This window comes from Paramisgurnus dabryanus, chromosome 18 (assembly GCF_030506205.2).
Source record: "Paramisgurnus dabryanus chromosome 18, PD_genome_1.1, whole genome shotgun sequence".
In the NCBI taxonomy this organism is placed as follows: domain Eukaryota; kingdom Metazoa; phylum Chordata; class Actinopteri; order Cypriniformes; family Cobitidae; genus Paramisgurnus; species Paramisgurnus dabryanus.
In genome coordinates this window covers 32,333,815-32,353,187 of record NC_133354.1, presented here as the reverse complement: position 1 = coordinate 32,353,187, position 19,373 = coordinate 32,333,815, and the positions used below count along the sequence as shown (strand labels likewise).

At 34.3% G+C, this 19,373-nt stretch overlaps 2 protein-coding genes across 3 annotated transcripts; one reads left to right on the top strand and one right to left on the bottom strand.

Moving 5' to 3' along the window:
* Positions 1-1,451: 1,451 nt before the first annotated feature.
* pitx1 (paired-like homeodomain 1) lies at positions 1,452-5,465 on the top strand. 2 transcript variants are annotated; one of them, XM_065287885.1, is made up of 4 exons: positions 1,452-1,528; positions 2,474-2,581; positions 3,183-3,385; positions 4,313-5,465. In XM_065287885.1, the coding sequence occupies exons 2-4, from the start codon at positions 2,479-2,481 to the stop codon at positions 4,859-4,861; spliced, it is 855 nt and encodes a 284-aa protein (XP_065143957.1). In that variant the 5' UTR covers positions 1,452-1,528; positions 2,474-2,478; the 3' UTR covers positions 4,862-5,465. The 2 variants fall into 2 exon arrangements, with proteins under 2 accessions (XP_065143957.1, XP_065143958.1); XM_065287886.1 differs by lacking the exon at positions 1,452-1,528 and having other exon boundaries at positions 2,444-2,581.
* Positions 5,466-9,176: 3,711 nt separating this feature from the next.
* On the bottom strand, positions 9,177-17,254 carry LOC135776763 (pterin-4-alpha-carbinolamine dehydratase 2-like). Its single transcript, XM_065287671.1, has 4 exons — positions 17,103-17,254; positions 15,280-15,405; positions 11,462-11,542; positions 9,177-11,089 (listed from the first exon to the last, which is right to left on the bottom strand). Exons 1-4 carry the CDS (start codon positions 17,205-17,207, stop codon positions 10,994-10,996), a joined length of 408 nt encoding a protein of 135 aa, XP_065143743.1. The 5' UTR covers positions 17,208-17,254; the 3' UTR covers positions 9,177-10,993.
* Positions 17,255-19,373: the final 2,119 nt, after the last annotated feature.

Below are 19,373 nucleotides of genomic sequence, written 5' to 3'. Positions count from 1 at the left end.
CTGCCTTTTTAATGGGGATGTGGGAAGTCCTTACAGCAATTTATTGGTTGCATGGCTTAGAGTTCTCAGTGGTAGCTAAGTCATTAAAAACATGAGAAATCTGAAAGTATGTAATGTGACATTGCAGATTGAATATGAAATATGATGGTTGTCATGGTGTTTCCCTTTTTATACCTTGTTCAGTTTTATTCTTTATTTATATTTTATCAATTTATTAAGTGGTCTTTTCTTGGTTTATAGGGGTATTTTATTATTATTTTAAAACAGAAGAAACTGAAGAGAGCGAGATTTACTGCACCTTCTGCACCTTAGTAATAACATAGTTGCATCAGTAGTTTATGCTAACGGTAACAATTTACAATAAGGTTGTATTTGACAAATGCATTAGCAAACATTAACTAACCGTATAGTTTTTCATCATTTATTAATCTTTGTTAATGTTATTAATTAATTTTTATTCATGAATAATGGCATTCATGTTAGTTCATGGTGCCTTAACTAATGTTAACAGAAATATCTTTTAATTTAAAAAATGTATTAGTAAATGCTGAAATTACCATGACTTAAGATTAATAAATGCTGTAGAAATTTTGTTTATTATTAATTCGTGTTAGCTAATGCATTTACTAATGGTAACAAATATAACCTTTTTATTAGTGTTACCGGTTATGCATCATGCAGGTGGTTTAATATAAAATATGTCTTAAGAAATATAGAAGAAATGAACTTAGACCAAAAATGGTACTCTGTTTATGCGTTAGCGATTAGTTTGTAGTAATTTATTGAAAATTACATTTCTTTAACGCACTTTGCGATTTTTATATTTAATCGACAGTGGATTAGGCTATTTATTTAGTCCTTCTTTAGCCTATAAAACGGTTAAGCAAACAGTCGTTCTTGATCTATATAATTATAGCATTAAATGGCATAGCAAAAATAATCATCGTATCATTGGTTCATTTGAATGCATATTCTCATAATTACCATAGGACTGCCTTTGCTGACATTTACTCTATAACGTTTTAGAGTTTTTATTACCATGTAACAGAATTTTGATGCAGCATACTGCGATCTTTATTTGCTTTTGCAAAAACAGACTTGCAAAGACACCACGACATTAGAGTAAAACTACAATTTAACAAATAGTCGGTAAACAAGTAAAGTATGAATGCGTGTCTATGTATAAAAACATGTAAATATAAATAACCTCATAGGGTAACCACACACAAGGCTGAGACTGGTTAAAAAAATTACATTTATGTAGGCCTATCATATCCAGATTGTTCATCTTACCGTCCACTTGAACGTGTTTTCAGAAGCTCTTCTTCTACTAGACTTTTTGAACGTGAGACTGTGACGTCACCCAGAACAGCGAGTGGGAGTGACGTCAACCCATCAACCTGATACTGGCGTCTGTGCTGCATCTCAACACACATATTCTTGAACATATTCGAGAAGCGACATATTTTAACTGCATGGAGACGATTTTTACAGAAGAAAACAAGCAGCCTTTTTGAAAACTGACCCTGTAAGTCATTCTACATTTATATTGTTTGTTTGTAGCACTTCTGCTGTTATCTCCTTGAGATGGAATGAACTAGTCATCATGTGTGATGTGCGTTGAATAATATGGTCTTTATAGATGTTATATGTAAATGTATTAAACTTGATAGTGTAAGGGTTGGTTGGTTTGTGTGGTTAGTGCTTCAAATACTGAACGGACCCGAATAACCTCAATAAAAACGACTTTAAATATAAAACTTTTACAGACGGGTGCTTTTGCATAGTGCCCAGGTAAGAGCATTAGTGATGCAAACTGTTGCAGTCTGGAGTTGTCATACATCTGATATTTTTCAAAAGGGTCCCGTATGTGTTTATTTAAAGATAAGATACTGTTTTAATCTATGAGAGAAGTTAGAGAGAATTAACAGTATTCCTTATATTTATTTTGGTACATGACTGCAAAATGTTTGGGAAAATTGTGTTTGGTAGCTTGAATTAAGTCTAATTTCAGTAATGTAGCCTAGGCCTTATTAAGTAATAGACACTTTTCCCTTTGGTTTGTTTGTTTAAAGCAGACTACATACACTATAGCCTAAGTGCATTTCTATATAAGCAAAAAAAAAAAAAAAAAAACATTTTTCTTGCCATGTTCTTGCGACACAAAGTAGAACAATGTTGACAGAAGTCTATGTATTCAACTGATTTTACTTTGTGGGTGGGACTGACAGTGGAAGCTGGGAGGGGATGATGGGTGGATCCTTATGCTGTGAGCGGTTGTGGGCGCTTCCATTCGCGTTCACAGAACACTTACTTCTAAACATACACCTTTAGTATTTTTAAGGAAAAACCCGCATTCAAACTTTCGCTGTCCGCGTATTTTTTACTAGAGCATGATTGTGGATTTCTTATTGTATTGTGGCTCGTATACACCGCTGCAAGAAGTTTTGTAATACGCATGATTGTTTTAAAGGTGGAATGACTTTGGAAATGGCCTCATCGTTTCATCTGCCGAGAAGCACCAGCACACGAGAGACTGTGGAAAACACCAGCAGCGAGTCTTCTGATAATGAAACAGCAGGTAAAGGATGTGTATACATATGAGTTTATGCAATATTTTTCCTACTTAAAACATACATTTACATAAGTTGTGGATTTTGTATGTTTGTTTTATTACATAGAAATACCCCTATGAACAGCTTAGACGATTTCTTCCTACCTAATGTCACACCATAACCTTAGTGTTTAGGGTACAGGCCGGGTTTAAATGATACACGATCTGCATTCTAAATCGAATATTTATTGAAATGTAATTTATTGATATGTAAATATGTCTGTTTACGAACAAAAGCAATGTAATTATAGAGATATATGTAGAAATATTTCCTTAAAAGACTCACCAACAGATGGACCTATTCAAATATATATATAATACAAAATATAAAAATAGGCTCCTGTATATTTGTTAGAACAAAAATTGTGCTGTAAAATATTTTATTTAATCTTGTCTCAGATCTCGTTTGTGAAAAAGAGTTTCTTTGAGCATATTTTCGGATTGTATTGGCTTGGCCGTCCACAGCACCCAAGCACCTCTGTCCGCCTGCAACTGCTTCAAAATGCTGCTGGAAAAATATATGTGCCTCAGCACTGCGTAGATATAAATTAAGATTCGGTCTCCCCAGAAAAGGAGAGATCTGTCGAGCAAAGGAGTGACGATGGAAACGCGGACGAATCAAAGAAAAAGAAACAAAGACGGCAGAGGACTCACTTCACCAGCCAGCAACTGCAGGAGTTGGAAGCTACTTTCCAGAGGAACCGGTATCCAGACATGAGCACCAGAGAGGAGATCGCGGTGTGGACTAACCTCACAGAGGCCCGAGTCCGGGTAAGAGAATAGATGAACCATCTAAAACATCTTAGAAGTAATGAACCAGGCAATGCGCATTTTTTTTGAGCATTTGCATATGTTCTTTTTATGTTGAAACTATTTAAGACACAATTCTAAACTATCTAATTCATTTCAGTGGAGGGGATGATAATGCATTGAAAATAAATCACTCATAAATAGAGGAAATGTTTCAAAGGCATTTGGCGCATTGTTTATATATTTCAATTCAATTTGTCGGTGTATTTTTCTCGGTTACGTTCATCTTTTTATTAATTTGATATGTTCTTATTCAGTTACGAAGCTTAATGAAATTGCTGAAACTATTAGAATATCTTGATGTAGACTTTTTCTCAGAAATTCGTAATGTAGGCTATATTAGGAAGTGTACATTTCATTGCATTTAAATTCTAAAAACAGATTTTGCTCCAAATTTTGTTAATAAACAGATCGGGAATTAATATGTTTAGAAAAGACGGAGGTTTTGAAATTGGTTAAATATATATTGCAATGTATATATGAGACATTTACTTGAGCCTCCTTTACATTCTTCTGTAGTTAAAATTGTATGTTTGACATGCCTTTTGGTTTTTGATATGGAAAAAAAAACATCGCAGATTTTCGAAATTCGAGGTAGCCCTTTGAATGTTTTACCGCCAATGTCTAATTAATACATTATAACATACTCAATTTAATTACATCTACAATTCTACAACTCAAACAAAAAGAAAATAAATGTTATGCACGCGATAAAGGTCTAATGAAGTTATAGGCTTGAGCTAAATAGATTACTAATGCGCTGCGTCAAAGTGTTTTATACAATAAATGATAAATGTCTGCGCCCTAGCAGTAAAGCGAGGTTCTAGCATGTCTTAAGATTATTTTATACTTGGCTAATAAATGCAAAATTTGCTGTGTTTTACACAGGTCTGGTTTAAAAACCGAAGGGCGAAATGGAGAAAGAGAGAGCGCAACCAGCAAATGGATTTGTGTAAGAACAGCTATCTACCCCAGTTCAGCGGTTTAATGCAACCTTACGATGATGTCTATCCTGCATACACCTACAACAACTGGACCAACAAAGGACTCGCGACAGGCCCACTGGCCACTAAGAACTTTACTTTTTTTAACTCTATGAGTCCCCTCACATCCCAGTCCATGTTCTCAGCTCCAAGCTCAATCTCATCCATGACTATGGCATCCGGGATGGGACATTCTGCCGTGCCCGGCATGTCAGCAACAGGTCTAAATAACATCGGCAATCTAAACGGCATCGGGACCTCCTCAATAAATTCGGCCATGAGTTCGTCCACATGTCCGTATGGGCCTCCTGGCTCACCTTACAGTGTGTACAGGGACACTTGCAATTCCAGCCTTGCGACGTTAAGACTGAAATCCAAGCAGCATCCATCTTTTGGATATAGCGGTTTGCAGAGTCCTGGCTCTGGTCTTAACGCATGCCAATACAATAGTTGACGAATTACCAACCTGCGAATTACATACCAATAAATGGATACATGAACAATGGACAACCATACTGGATTTGATGCAATCGGCATTTCCAAAGGGATTATGCGGATTGTCTGTGTTTACCTAAACTTGCACAACAATTTAATTGTCCAGATTTGGGGATTTGACATTATGAAGACATGTTAAAGTTACACAATGTAAATATAGCATAGGTTATATAAACGTGGAACAATGGAACATTTGCACCATTTGAAAATGACTGGGTGCTTTTTATGGGAACAAACACAAACCTGTTACTAGGACGTCGTGTTTATTGTAGGCCTAGATAGCCTACTACTTAAATTGTGTCTGTGAGTATTGTGCACTTGCATGTCTCATGCAGAGGTTGTGTGGTCCATCTTCTCGTAGTTGTTTGGTTGCTTCAATAAACTTACCGCATGCTTATTCCGAGTGAAAAAATGTTTTGGTTTAAAATCATATGAATGTGTAGACTAAATAACAAAGCTATAGCTTTATATTGTACTCCTGTTGATTGAAAACTGTGTTTTATATGTTTATAATAATGTTTAAATAAATCTCAAAATAAATAATTTCTGAAACTATTTATCAGAAGAATTAGGCAGGTCATCGTGTAAATAACATATTAATTATATGAAACAAAATTGACATACTTTTTTTGCTGGGGTACACAGCAAAATATTTTATATAATGATTTTTTCGTTTTATTTTCCGAGTTTATGTAGATTTAACGCGTTTAGCTTTAATATTCTTATAACCGAGTGTGCTAAACTATTTTCTCTTTCTCTTCGATTGTGATTACGATAAATTAGAATGGAACCAACTTAATGTATGAAATTCCAGGTGCCATTGTCCATTTAATGTATCAATGTATCAGTGTTTACCTCAAAAAACACTTTTTTAGCCTTAATCGTTTCCAAAGTAGCCAGATAGACCCACATCAGAGTTTAGAAAATGGGGGACAAACGTGAGAATCAATACAGGAATTCCTTTTCGTGCTTTTCAAACATTGTCTGACTGTTTGTGTTGGGATCCTGTCGTTCCTGATTGTTTGCCTAATACTTCTGATACCTTTTTAACTGATAATAATGCCTTTTATTTCCTAAAAGGTCGACCCGTGTTAATGGTCATTTTTATTTGGCTTTAGTTAAACCAGAATGAATTCACGCAGTATTTACATGCCTCCTCAAGGACACGTTAATTAACCCATTACCAAAGTCAAACAAACTGTCTGGACATCACAATGACAAAGCAATGACAGGACTGCTATCAGGTATATTTCAATAGAACATTACATTAAAACTACATTCACTGCAAAAACCGAATTTACAAAAGGCGTTTAATCGCTACCACTATTGCTAAAAACGTAAAAATTTTAATGCAGTGGTATTCTTAATTTGCATTTGTTTAAACAAAACGTTTTTCTTACGTCGAGAAATTTTCTAGTAGGTTTTAAAAAAAAGCAAATAGCATTTAACCACAATTGTTTTTCTTTCTGGCCGATGTGTGGTGTAATGTAAGTTAGATCGAGTTATTTTGACGAGTGGTTACGGAAATATAGTCTAATGAATTAATTATTCGTGGAAAAAACATACATTCAATTATCAGCACAACAAAAGCTGTGTGTATGATCAATTTTGTTTTCAAGTTATTTAGAATAGATATTTATTTATCGCGTCTTTATACAGGAAAAGCTTCTGAAATCATTTTGTAACATGATTATTGTAACTCTAAGTTATAGTTGATGCTTGTTTTCAGCCCAGTATAAATTACATCCAGGTCTAATTTATTGTGCGTAAATTGCCGATGAACAATATCTTGTCAGATAATCAATCATTGATATGCAGTCAAGCGAATGTGTGTACTATTCTAATCGATCATGATAAGAAGACAATGTGTGCGATATCAACGTTTAATTACTAATCCAAAATCAATCTTCTTTATTTTCTTAAGAAATTCATACTTTGACACTTTACATTTAAGATTGTACATTTGATAACTAACTTTTCCCTTATGGCAAAACAGATTTTTTAATGATCCCAAGCCATAAGGTCTCGGTTAGGCCTGTTTTTAAATTTGAAGTGTGGTGGGTCATATTGGATTTTGTTTTTCATTATTTGCTTAAGAGCGGATGCGACAGAGTTTATTTGTTCATTCATTGCCTTTACAGTATTTACAAGCGATGAAATGTATAAACAATAAAACAACAACAATAACAGTGCTATATTGCGTGCAGCATTTTTGACTGAACAACACTAACATATATTTTATAACCGTTTTCCTTTCATTACCTGTTCTTATTTTTCTAATTGTAGTCTTTTTTGTGTTTTTACCACCTTGCATAATTTCAAAATTCATAATTTCGGTGTAGAGCTGCTACAAATTTGTGACAATAAACAAAAATTCAATATGGACTTCGATTTACTTTAAAATGCATATGTGTATATTTAATTACATTCTCTCGAAATAAAACTCATGTTTTATGTATGTTTATGTTTCAACATTCTAAGACTTGAGCTTTGTTTTTGTTTCAGATTTCTACCATCTATTTTGGAAGAAAAAAATACATAATATTTTGCTTTGAACAGTGAGGCAGTGTAATTGCCCATGTTTGTGTACAACAGGTTCCATTTACACAGAATTAAGTATCATGATGCAAACAACAAAAAAATGTGATGTCCACGTATGTGGTCTTATAGGAGGATAAAATACAACTATCATTGTACTTAGCAATGTGAGATATTACAGTGTAATTGTGTAGTAATTCTGCTGGAAGAAAAACAAAGGGGTGGAAAAGGAAGATAATATGACTCTTCGTATAAAGACAGTGGCAGTCATAATATTATAATTGCTATCAGAATTCTTACATCCTGCAATGGTTGATATACAATTCGTGTGATTTATACATTTTTCGAAATCCTCATATCGCACCAAAGAAACCATTTATACGATCTAAAACGCGATAATACAACACTGCGTTGAAGTAACATTTAATAGCGTTAAAACATTTTATTTTAAACATTCCAGTACAAGCCATTAATGCAGTAAAATCATTACATCTACCACCGCTCGCAAAATATATCTGAAACTGCAAAGAGCAATAGTATTTTATTTTTATATATTTAAACAACATTTCCAGTCAGACAATAAAGAGGAAATCGCCAAACATAAAGTCACATTTCTAAATACTTGCTTATCTACTAACCCTGAAGCAACTTACTTTTATAGACTCACAAAACTGGCTGTTATCCTGTCTGAAGGGAATGATTAACCAAGTTGTTTTGCGATAGCACTGCTAAGAATGAGTTATTCACTTTTTTTAAGGTGTTATCTTGCTTCTGCTGTGTTTTCAGTGGATGTCTGTGAAGGACACATTAGTCGGACACGAGTCCTCTCAATATTTTTTCAATATACTAATACTAATCTGTAATCTGTATTTAAGAGCATCTTTTAACGCTTCTCCATCTCTAAATTTGAGTATCCGTTTCAGAACTATTATTCGATTGAAAGTTAAAGCTGTAACAGAAATGTACACTTTGTGAGGTGTACAAAGCAAAATCTTATAATGATGAATATCATCAACACTGCTTACATACTTTGACATCAATTAAACAAACAATGGAGAATGGAGATGAAAAAATAGAAATACATACAGAAAAATATTAAAAACAAGAAATAAATAATTGTTTCAGGCCTGAAATAAAGACATTTCTAACGGCTGTTCATAAGCGTATTTTACTATTATTAAAACTCTGCTTGATTTTTACTCAGTAGCTAACGACTGTTCATAAACGTATTTTATTATTATTATTTAAAACTCTGCTTGACTGCTTGATTACTCGGTAGCCAAGCTATGATAAAAATAAGAAAAATGTACATCCATAGGACATAGTTGCTTTGACCCTTTAATCTCGATTAACAGACATTTAAATATTACGGATAAACATCAACACTAGACAGCTGTGAGTGTTTGCAAGCATGACTTTTTATTAACAAACAATCCCTAGAGTCCTTACAAATTTCATTCAGACAGATTTCATAAAAACAAATAATAAAATATAGCGGTTTTCCATTGTTACCTCTGTTTTACCACATTCTCCAAGGTTTGCTGGCTTTCTGTAAAGAGTAAATTCATTAAACTTGTTGAGGCATAACTGTGCCTTTTTGATGTTTTGTTGTTTTTCAGTTTAATAATATGCCAAGGCAAATTCAGATTGCAGGCCTTACAGAATTGTTTTAGATTAATTTGTAGTCATAACAGAGTAAAATCACCTCCACACATGTATAGTCAGTAATCATGAAGGTGCAACATAAGTCCATACAGGAGATCAGGTATCCAGTCATTCAGTACGATTAAAAAAAGTCACCAGCTTTCTTATCAAATTGGTTAAAGCTAACATTTCAGCACGAAGCATCAAATAATCAGCAAATCAGAGGAAATATCATCAGAAAGGACAATGTATTTGGGTCTGTTCCTCATATAAGCTCTTACAGCCTCATAGACTTAAATTATAGCATACCATCAAACTAATTTTATGCTACTTTATTGTCCTTATAAAATGTTGAAATCACTATCCATAAATAGTGACTGATGGACAGTAAAACAGAACAACGACTGAATTGACAGCAATTAGATCATATTTACACCATTAAAATGATTAATAGCTTTCCCCATTTAAGCTAAAAGGAGGCATATTTATTTGGTATATTGTTTACATAAAAACTAGATGCACAGGAGTATTACCAAGATGGCTGTCCCATTTGTGCCCTAGTTTAGCCTATAAAGTATCAGTTACTTTTGATGTTCTATTTTGGCTTGTGTATTGCCAAATCAATGGGTTTCTTGAAAAAAAGTAGCAAAGTTGTTATCAGTTTAAGGAGGTCCGTCAGCTTTACTTAATCAAGGTCTACCAGGTTGATCTTGGCCCCATCATCATGCAGTGGAGCTGAAAAGTAGATCCTGTTGATCCAGCTAATGACCATATGTATAGCTCTCATAAAAAGGAAAATAGTAATATAATTCTATAGCGCTTTTCACATTTTGCATTGTTAATCAGCTTTACAATGCTGTCTTATAGTAAACATTTAACACAATAGGCTACAATATGTAATCTCATGTTGGGCTTCAACCACTCTACGACCTGGCTTATGTAGGCATATTTTTGAAAGAGTTTTTTTTTAACGTTTTGAAAACAGTAAACTTCTGGAAACCTTCAGCTTTCAGTATGTGTATTCTTACGGTAATCATAAATATGTGTACACAAATTACAATAATACAAACACAGTTTTCATTGTAAGCAGTTTATGATGTTGACACATGGGGATTTAAAAATAGCCACAGCACACCTTTAGCAAAATGGCTGCATAGTGTGGCATGGTTTCAAACAGACTGCAAGTGTATTTTAAATAACTACAAGGTATGAACAATATTCACAAAAACACTAGTTTTCTTTAAAAAACTAAAAATTATAATTAAAAGAAAACCAAAATGTTTACAAGATACGTTCCTTCCAGGAAATGTTAAGAGTTGTAGATGGTGAAATCAAAAAGGCCTCTCTTTGCAAAAAACTCCATTCATAATTCATTCCTTTCCTTAACAGATCCACTGACTGTTTCAAATTATTGTGAGCATAATGGCTTTGTTTCAGTGACTATAAATGACATACATGCTCTTACAGTTTATGAAGGATCTGATAAAGTTCTATAAAGACATCTGTTGAACTGTCCACATGTACCGTACTGTATTTTCCCAACCAATCATGTTTCTGTTTAATTACACGAATGCTGCTTCTTACCATATTTCCTTAACAGTTGAGGGCTTATGTAACTCATAATTGGGGGCTGACAGACTTCGTATTGCTTGGATAATTCCCAGTTTCTAATTGATTATCTGGTTTGTCTGCTCTTGAAATGGCTGACCATATCCAAAGCAAGGATGTCACAACATGGTTAAACTGAGGAAATCCAAATGAAAATATAAAAAAATCAACTTTTCATTTCAAGTGCAAAAATAATTTATTTCATAATAAAAAAAATGATAGTTAACATCAGTTGTAACCTTTAAATGTTATTAATCCTTTTGAAAATGTTGTGTCCCAATAAAGACAATTGTAAAAATGGCTACAAGGACAGTGCCACCTTATCAATAAATTTGGCAAGTCGAATGTCCTTCTTTGACAGTCCTCCACAGTCATGTGTCGTTAAAGTGACCTGCACCTGAAAAACAGTAATTAATGTAGCCAATACTAACAGATCTCTTTTCATTTCTATAGTGTAACAAATATTAATGAGAATCAACACATTGAGAAGAGCTTTTAGTGAAGCCACTTTAATAAATAGAGTTGTGTGCAATTCCTTGCAGTGTATAAGGCATACTGTACAGCCCTGTGCAACTTATTTTACAAAGTAAAATAAAAATGTAATCTTTTTCCAAATCTTTATTTTACAAGGCTCTCCACTTTTTCTTTAGAGCTATACAATACCTAATGTAGTTATTATTTGTTGTATGAATGCAGTACTCAAAGACCTCTTGCAAAACAACACCATATTCACGATAAACATGTATAAACATTACAAAGTTATAATTACCTTGTTATAAACATTGAACCACTCTGGATGATGGTTCATCTTCTCTGCTTGTAGAGCCACTCGAGACATGAAGCCAAACGCCTGAGAAAAGACAACAGACAGCTTAAAGGGACACTCTACTTTTTATGAAAATATGCTCATTTTCCAGCTCCCCTAGAGTTAAACATTTGATTTTTACCGTTTTGGAATCCATTCAGCTGATCTCCGGGTCTGGTGGTACCACTTTTAGCATAGCTAAGCACAATCCATTGAATCTGATTAGACCATTAGCATTACGCTCAAAAATAAAATAAAGAGTTGTGATATTTTTCTTATTTAAAACTTAAGACCGACAAAAGTTGCAATTTTCTAGGCAGATATGGCAAATCGCAACTTTACATTTTTCGTTTGTCTTAGTACACGATGTAACTACAGAAGAGTCTTTAAGTTTCTTCTAATATATCTGAACTTGTGACTGTTAATATATCTGCTAAATGTTTAAGGTCATCAAGACAGAATCTGTTGAAGGTTCCCAGGTTACGATTAAAAAGAAAGGGAGACCGGGCCTTTGCCAATGCGGACCCAAATTATGGAATAGGCCACCGTTATCTATAAGGGAAATCACAACAGTGTCTCAGTTTAAAGCAAAACTTAAAATCTACTTGTTAGAGAAGGCCTTACATTTGTGAGACATCCTTTGCATGTTATGTTCTATGTAATTGTCTATCTATCTTATTACTATTGTATTGTCTAGTGTTCTTTTTAATAGATCTGCACGTCAGTATGGTCAACGACCATTATTGTGCAAAAAAAACCCTAAAACTAAACTTAAGTTTCACAAGTGAACCCAAACATCATATTTCTATTCTTATTTGTATGTTTCAATCAAAAGCAATCCGCTGTTATTCAACACGACTCCAAAGGAAGGCAAGACCCTGCGCAAGCCGAAGCTGCCGTGAACAAGAAAAAAAACGCACTGGCCATTTTAGAGCAATTTCCCATTGCAATCTCAATTAAGCCTTTAAATACTTCCTTAGCTAATTAAGTCAACTGAAGCAGCATTGTACACAAGTTTCAATCTTTGCAGAGAGATCCATGGGCTTGGCCAAATTCTCTCGTAATGAAACCGAGGTACTTAAAAAAAAAAGAGGAAATTACAGAGCCGAGGATATTGTAAGCAATTTGGGGAATTTATTCACTAACACGTGATGTAACACAATCGGCTATTTTATCGAATTATCTATCAAGAAAACCGTCCTGTTATCCAATTAAAGTGATTGACAGAATCCTGAAACTCGATTCCACCACCAATTTAAGCATGTAGCCTGCGTTTGCTCAACTTTCATTAAGATTATTGATCATTATTAAATAGCAAAGCATAATTTGTTTCAAAATGTTTGCTTTTTATGTCTATCACAGTTTTCTGACAGGTAAAAAACACATAACAACAAGGTTTTAATAATCTTTGATCTCTTCAAAAAGAATTCTTCTAGTTCTGAATGTGCGGTTTTTAAAATTTGATAAGAAAAGTACCCTATCACTTGTTGAAATGTTCAAAAAAACTTAAAATCTCGTTCTCAACACTTAAGGACAAGAAGCGGAAACAATAGAGCGGACCCGGAGCACTGTCTCTGACTCCCACTCAAAAGAGGTCAAGGACCATCGTTCTCTGGGTCTTTTGTTTACTTTGTATTGTGCGTAGCCAACGCCTCAGCCCACAGCCACTTTTACTCTGTCAAAAGTTCAGGTAATTAGACTTGACATGTTACAGGCCCTCATCTCAAACAATCAGAACCACCGCCACAGGACCAGCGCGCATGTTTCCCTACACACCACTTTAGGGGCATTTTGTGCTATTACGGCATGATTGTCATAAAACACTGGATGAGGCCGTAAATATGGCCGTAGTTTCGAACACATGTGCCTGATATGTACAGGTCGGTTTTTTGTAGTGGAATATAGGGCTTATGGACACAGGATCTTCCAGCTACGCCTAAACGTAGACAGATTGGATTATGGAGGCGGCTTCAACAAAGTTCCCTTTAAAGCATGAAATGAATGTGGTGTCATACCTTCAGAAATAAACAAACACAACCTCTAATGTTACTTCATGTAATGTTAGCGAATGTAATGTTACGTTTATTTTATGAGACCACATTACTACATGTGACACAATGTTAGTGTAGTTTCTCACGTTCAGGACATGATTATTACTTTCTACAAACACATGACTTGCTTTTTCAGAGCATGAGAGACGCACTTATATTGTGAGAACTTTGTAAACTGTCCTATCTAACATAAAACAAACCTACAGTAGCATGAATAGTAGCTGGCTTTCCCCATTAAAACTTCAGAGGACTATCTAACAATAAAAATTATAAAGTGTCTTAATTTTTGTCTATTCCTAAAAAATGAAATATTATGAAATAAACATTTATCAATAAGCACAAAGCAACGTTTGGTTCTAAACTCGGTAGCTGATTTTTGTGCGAGTGCCGATCATTAAAATTGTTCTCTTCGGTCTGAAACACGGTGACTGCTATAGCAATAGCAGGAATTTGATTTCCTCAATTGGTTTCTGCTTTAGTCATACATCAATGAAACAGAGCCAAACAACTCAAGTGTTTCATGTGGACAAGAAATAAAAATCCAACAAATATAACAGTGTTGATCCCACTAACAAATGTGATTTCATGAGATTAATGAAACATAAATATTAAAATGCTCTGACATGTCACAAAGAAACTTCAACAGATGGGTTGCTTGCTGAGATTCAATAAACAATGTGTATTTACTGCACACCAGCAGCATCAAAAATAAGGTACACAACACCGGTGTGATACGAGACCCGGCTGGGCTGCTCAAACAAAAGGATTGCGATAACATTTGAATTCCCAATGTACGTGATATTAAACAATAATGTTGCTTTAGAGACCTTATTTGCTATGTAAAGTCCAGAGTGAAGCCAGGACATAAAGGATGCAAGGCCAACAGAAAATTAACTACATGCAGAAGAAAAAATAACTCTGAGTGAGATGTGCACATGGAAAACTATGAGGTCAGTATTACATAGAGAAGCAAACAAAGTCAGTGTAAAAGAGGAACATACAGACTGATGGGATAGTTAGTGGTTTTCTGAGGCAGATGAAACATTTTAACCAATTTGATTGTTTGTGAAAGAAATCATTTTGATCAAAACTTCAATTGATGCCAAGCACAGCTCTGCTCTCAATCACAGTAATACAGACTGACACGAGTCAGGAGTTTGGGGGGGATGGGGGTTTAAAGAGTAAAAGGGGGGCAGGCAAAGTGTGGCCTAGCGCTTCTCACATAAAGACAAGCACGTACTGTAGTGCTTTTGTAATCAAAAACCAATCTCGGTGTGACACTCCACTTCTGAATAAAAGAAGAACAGTAACTTTAGCTAAAGTAAAGCTATTTTTGTATGTTTGGGCTGTTTTGCTCAAAGCAAAACAACAATACATACTTCTAAAAAAGATTTTCCAAAAAGATGTGGTCTGGCTTACACCTGCAACTAATAGACTATAGGTATTTAGGTTTTCCTGTTGAAACAGAGCTGCTGAATCTCTCTGTAAAAGCCATTTAACCACAACATCCCTGAAAAACTCAATGCCAATTTGAAGAATATTCAGTAAAAAGAAAGAAGAAAGTGCACTGGATTCAAGAGATATCCAGCTTTATTTGAACAGACGAGAGACTGCAGCAATTATTGTCTGCACATACTAGAGACATCTAAAGAAATGATTACACGACACAAGAAGACGACTTTAAAGCATAACAATTGTTTTGAATTTGAAGAGTTGTTTTGGGCGACAAACCTGGTTAAAGGTCTTGAAGTGTAGCTCCTTGTATAGAGCATCTCGATCATCTACTTCCACCCAGCCCGTGGCTTTTAACTCCATGAGAAACTGTTCTCTCTCAGCCGGCGACAGCCAGTCTGTGGCCTGGGTAAATGTAAAGATCACGATTTAATAAATTATTGTAAGCCTATTCATCATACTTAATCATCATGCACTGCACAAGGGCATCCATGTGACGAAAACTCTACCAAACACACACCGATTACTTCCTAAATGGCATCATGTTTGAAAAGTACTTCTACTGTAATCTATTATTTATTTATTTATTTGTTATTATATCGGTTGTTTGAGGAGTTTACTAAGCACTAGACAAAATTTCAATGCCTTTGTGCCTCAAGTAGACTTTCAAATATGGTTAAACGGTTTGAGCTTTAACTAATGCAGGCAAGCAGCGCTACAATTTTTGTAAAAAAGGATGTTACAACTTTGAGAAATGTAAGCCTATAATTTCTAATTGGGACAACCATCCAGTGTAAAAAAAAATCTTAATTTTACCAGGGGAATGTTTTTTTTTAAATGCCATGGTAAAAACCTGTTAATTGCTAACCTCTAAAAAAAAAAACTTGATATATAGAGTTGAAACCTGTAAAAGATTAAAAATATTACATTTAATTTAACAGTTAAATGAAGTAAAATGTACAGTTTTTAGCTCTACACAAGATAACAAATGATAATGATGTGTTTCTTTAATGATATTTTTAAACATAATTGGACTCACTGTTTACCCAATTTGTTAAAAAAAGGTAACAACTTTGAAGATGTTACACATTGTGCCATTTTTTGTTTAACATTAAAATCTATAGTCCAAAAACCCAACTTTATACTGACTTTATTTACTTAACATATTTATGTGTTTATTAAAAAGATTTTGTTTAATGGAAAAGCATGTATGTTTCCCATTTACTTTTAGGAAAAACATATTTTTCCTTAAACTTTAATTATTTTCATTACAGTCAAAATAAAAATAGCAGAGTAAAAATGTACGAGCAATGCATAAAAAACTAAATAAAAACAATGCACAATGTAATTTTAAAAGCTTCTCGCTTTCCAAAAAGTCACCTCATAGGTCATCATGTATTTTGTACAAACGTGTTAGTTTAAATGGGTCACTCTTTAAGTCTCTTTGCGCCATCTAGTGGATCAGCAGGGTTATAAATGTTGACAAAACGGCAAAAAATATCATCGTGTATTGGTCCAGCTATATTGTAAATATAAAGTACCTACAAGTACAAAGCTATATGACTGGAATGATGCAAAGACGATTATCGTGCGTGTTTGTTTCTAATTTACTAAATTTCAAATAAAAACCTCTACAAAGAAAAACATGTTCAATAAAGTGAATAAATATTGTAACTGTTGTTATTTTATAATAATGCTTACTCAATCCTAAAAACACCACAGGTCAAAAACTGTGAACTGGTGTGTTTTTTTTAAAACACCTTATCGTTAGTTCTTTCAGGACAGGTTCAATACAGACAACTAACTTACATTTCTTTATAAACATAGTTATGCTGCACTTCGCAAGTGCTATTACATGTATTTGAAATAAAATGTAAATAAAACACAAACACTAATATTAACAATACTAATACGCTAACAAACGCTCTCTTTGTAATCTGCGATGCTGCAGGTGCGCGAATATAATCGCCTGTCGTTCTAGTTCGACCACAGCGCGTTCACGCGGAAGTGTCTGATTGATTGGTCGGTTGGGTCCTCAGCCGAGGTAAGCGTGTCAGCGTGGACTCCTTTTTAACATTTTAAAATAAATTAATACGTCTTACCATTGAACCTGTGCAGCTCTCTGAAGACATATAACAGCGAATCAGTTTGGTAAAAGCACTCGGCCACTGACGGCCTGAACTCAGAGTAAACATTAACCAGCTCATCGCCGCCCTCTGCGAATCCAGCAGCGAGTAAACAATGTAGAGATGTCCCCGAGACTGCCTGATCAAAATAGATTTTTTTTAAAACTAGAAAATTATTTAAGGAATTTGCCATGTACAAACAACATGGCTACAACAATACAGCTTACGTTACAACAGAAGGGCCAGGTCTAAACTAAAACAATGAACTAATAATATATATATATATATATATATATATATATATATATATATATATATATATATATATATATATATATATATATATATATATAAAAACATTAAAGGCCACCCCGCTGAACAGCATACCAGAAAATGTTGTGTTTTGGTACTGGGTTGCTGGTGACCACCAGCATAATTCCCATGCTGGTTTGGTGCTGGTGGTCATCAGCACTACTAGCATCCCATGCTGGTCATACCAAGACCGGAATGTGTTGTCTTGTTCGAAAACAACTTGCTCTGGCATATCTTATCAGTGCAAGTGTTGTGTCTCAAGATGCACACCAGTAATATTATTTATAAATTATGCTTTTAAAATGACATAATTTAACTAAGGTCTAGTCCTGACTTCAACTAAGCCCCGTATGGGAAACCGCCCCCAAAAGTTTTGAGCTTCCAAGGGAATGGGGATGATCACTTCCTATTGGACTTCATCCAAAATTTCCCAGCATAAGGATTTTACTATTAGGTTGTTGATTAGTTGATTAGGGTCATTCTTCATTTGCAATGGCAAGTAGTGTCTAAAATAAAATTAAATTAAAATACTAATAAATCATAAAATGCTGGCATGTTTGTATTCTGTACAGTAAACACAATTTGTGCACTGTTAACATAGGCTTGGCAACATTGTGATTTAAAAATAAGGGAAATTTAGCCTGGATTTCATAAATGATTTGTTTGTAGCCTAAACATTTTCTGTACTGTATTAGAGTATAAGAAATGTTATCAAATGCATTTCTATGTGTTATGTTTGAAAATGATTCTTTTAAGGATACCTTTAGCTATATATTTGAATTGATCTCTATTACCAATTAAGTCAATTTTAGACAGAAATTCTCATATAAGATGCAACAAAATCATCAATTCCTTGTCAAACAACAATTTGGGCTTTTTATTTAATTTAATTCAATATAGCACTTTCCACAATTGTTAATTGTTCCAAAGCAGCTTTAACTATAACAGAAAAAAGAACACAGAAAAGCAAAGAACAAAGCTTGTTTTTTAAATATAGTTAGTATTGAGAATGAAGCTACATTGAGTATTCAAATTTATTTCTTACATTAATAATGCAAGTAGTACTCCATTCATTTCAAACTATAAGGCGGAAGTAACATAATGACCAATGTATGGTAACCTATACTTGGAATGACCTCTGCATTTAACCAATCCAGTCAGTAGTAAACACACCCACTGCAGGTCATGAACACAGACACACACTCAGACACACAGCAATGGGCAGATATCACTGCAGCACCTATCGGGGAGCAATGAGAAACAGGTGCCTTGCTCAATTGCATCCTGCCGGTGTCGTGAGCAATCCAGTCCCCCCGAGCAATTCTGCCCCCCTAGGACCCCAATTGGTACCTAGCAGTAATGCCTGGTCAAAAACTTGTCATCGCGATATCTTGATGCTAATGGCTAATCGAAGCTGCGTTAGTGGTGTAGCAAGCTAGGTACTTTTTACAAAATAGAAGCATACAAAATATTTTTAAAATAAAAGCTTACAAAAATAATATAATTAATGAACTAATATTCATGTTGCAAACACGTGAGCAGCACGTAATGACACACGTAATCGCCTAAAACCCAATTAATTGCCTTACACAACAAAAACACATTTCAATTTTATGTTATTGATTACTAAGTTATCTGAACGTGAAACATATTTTTTTAAACCTCAGGATTAAAAAAATGACATTACGTTATTACGGTGAGTGCAACTGGTGTTTGTGTTAAGCTATTTTACCCGATAGCTGTATGCTAAGCTGGTACGTCACGTTAAGCTAATTAAAAAAAATCTAAGAACGAGATTTGGTAGATCTCACCACCTAGAGCATCAGTTATATACTACTATATTAAACGGATAATTTAAAATAGACCAATTGTAATTTTAACAACATTCTAACGATATAAATCATCACGAAATTTTGAAGGAATTGTAATAAGGCG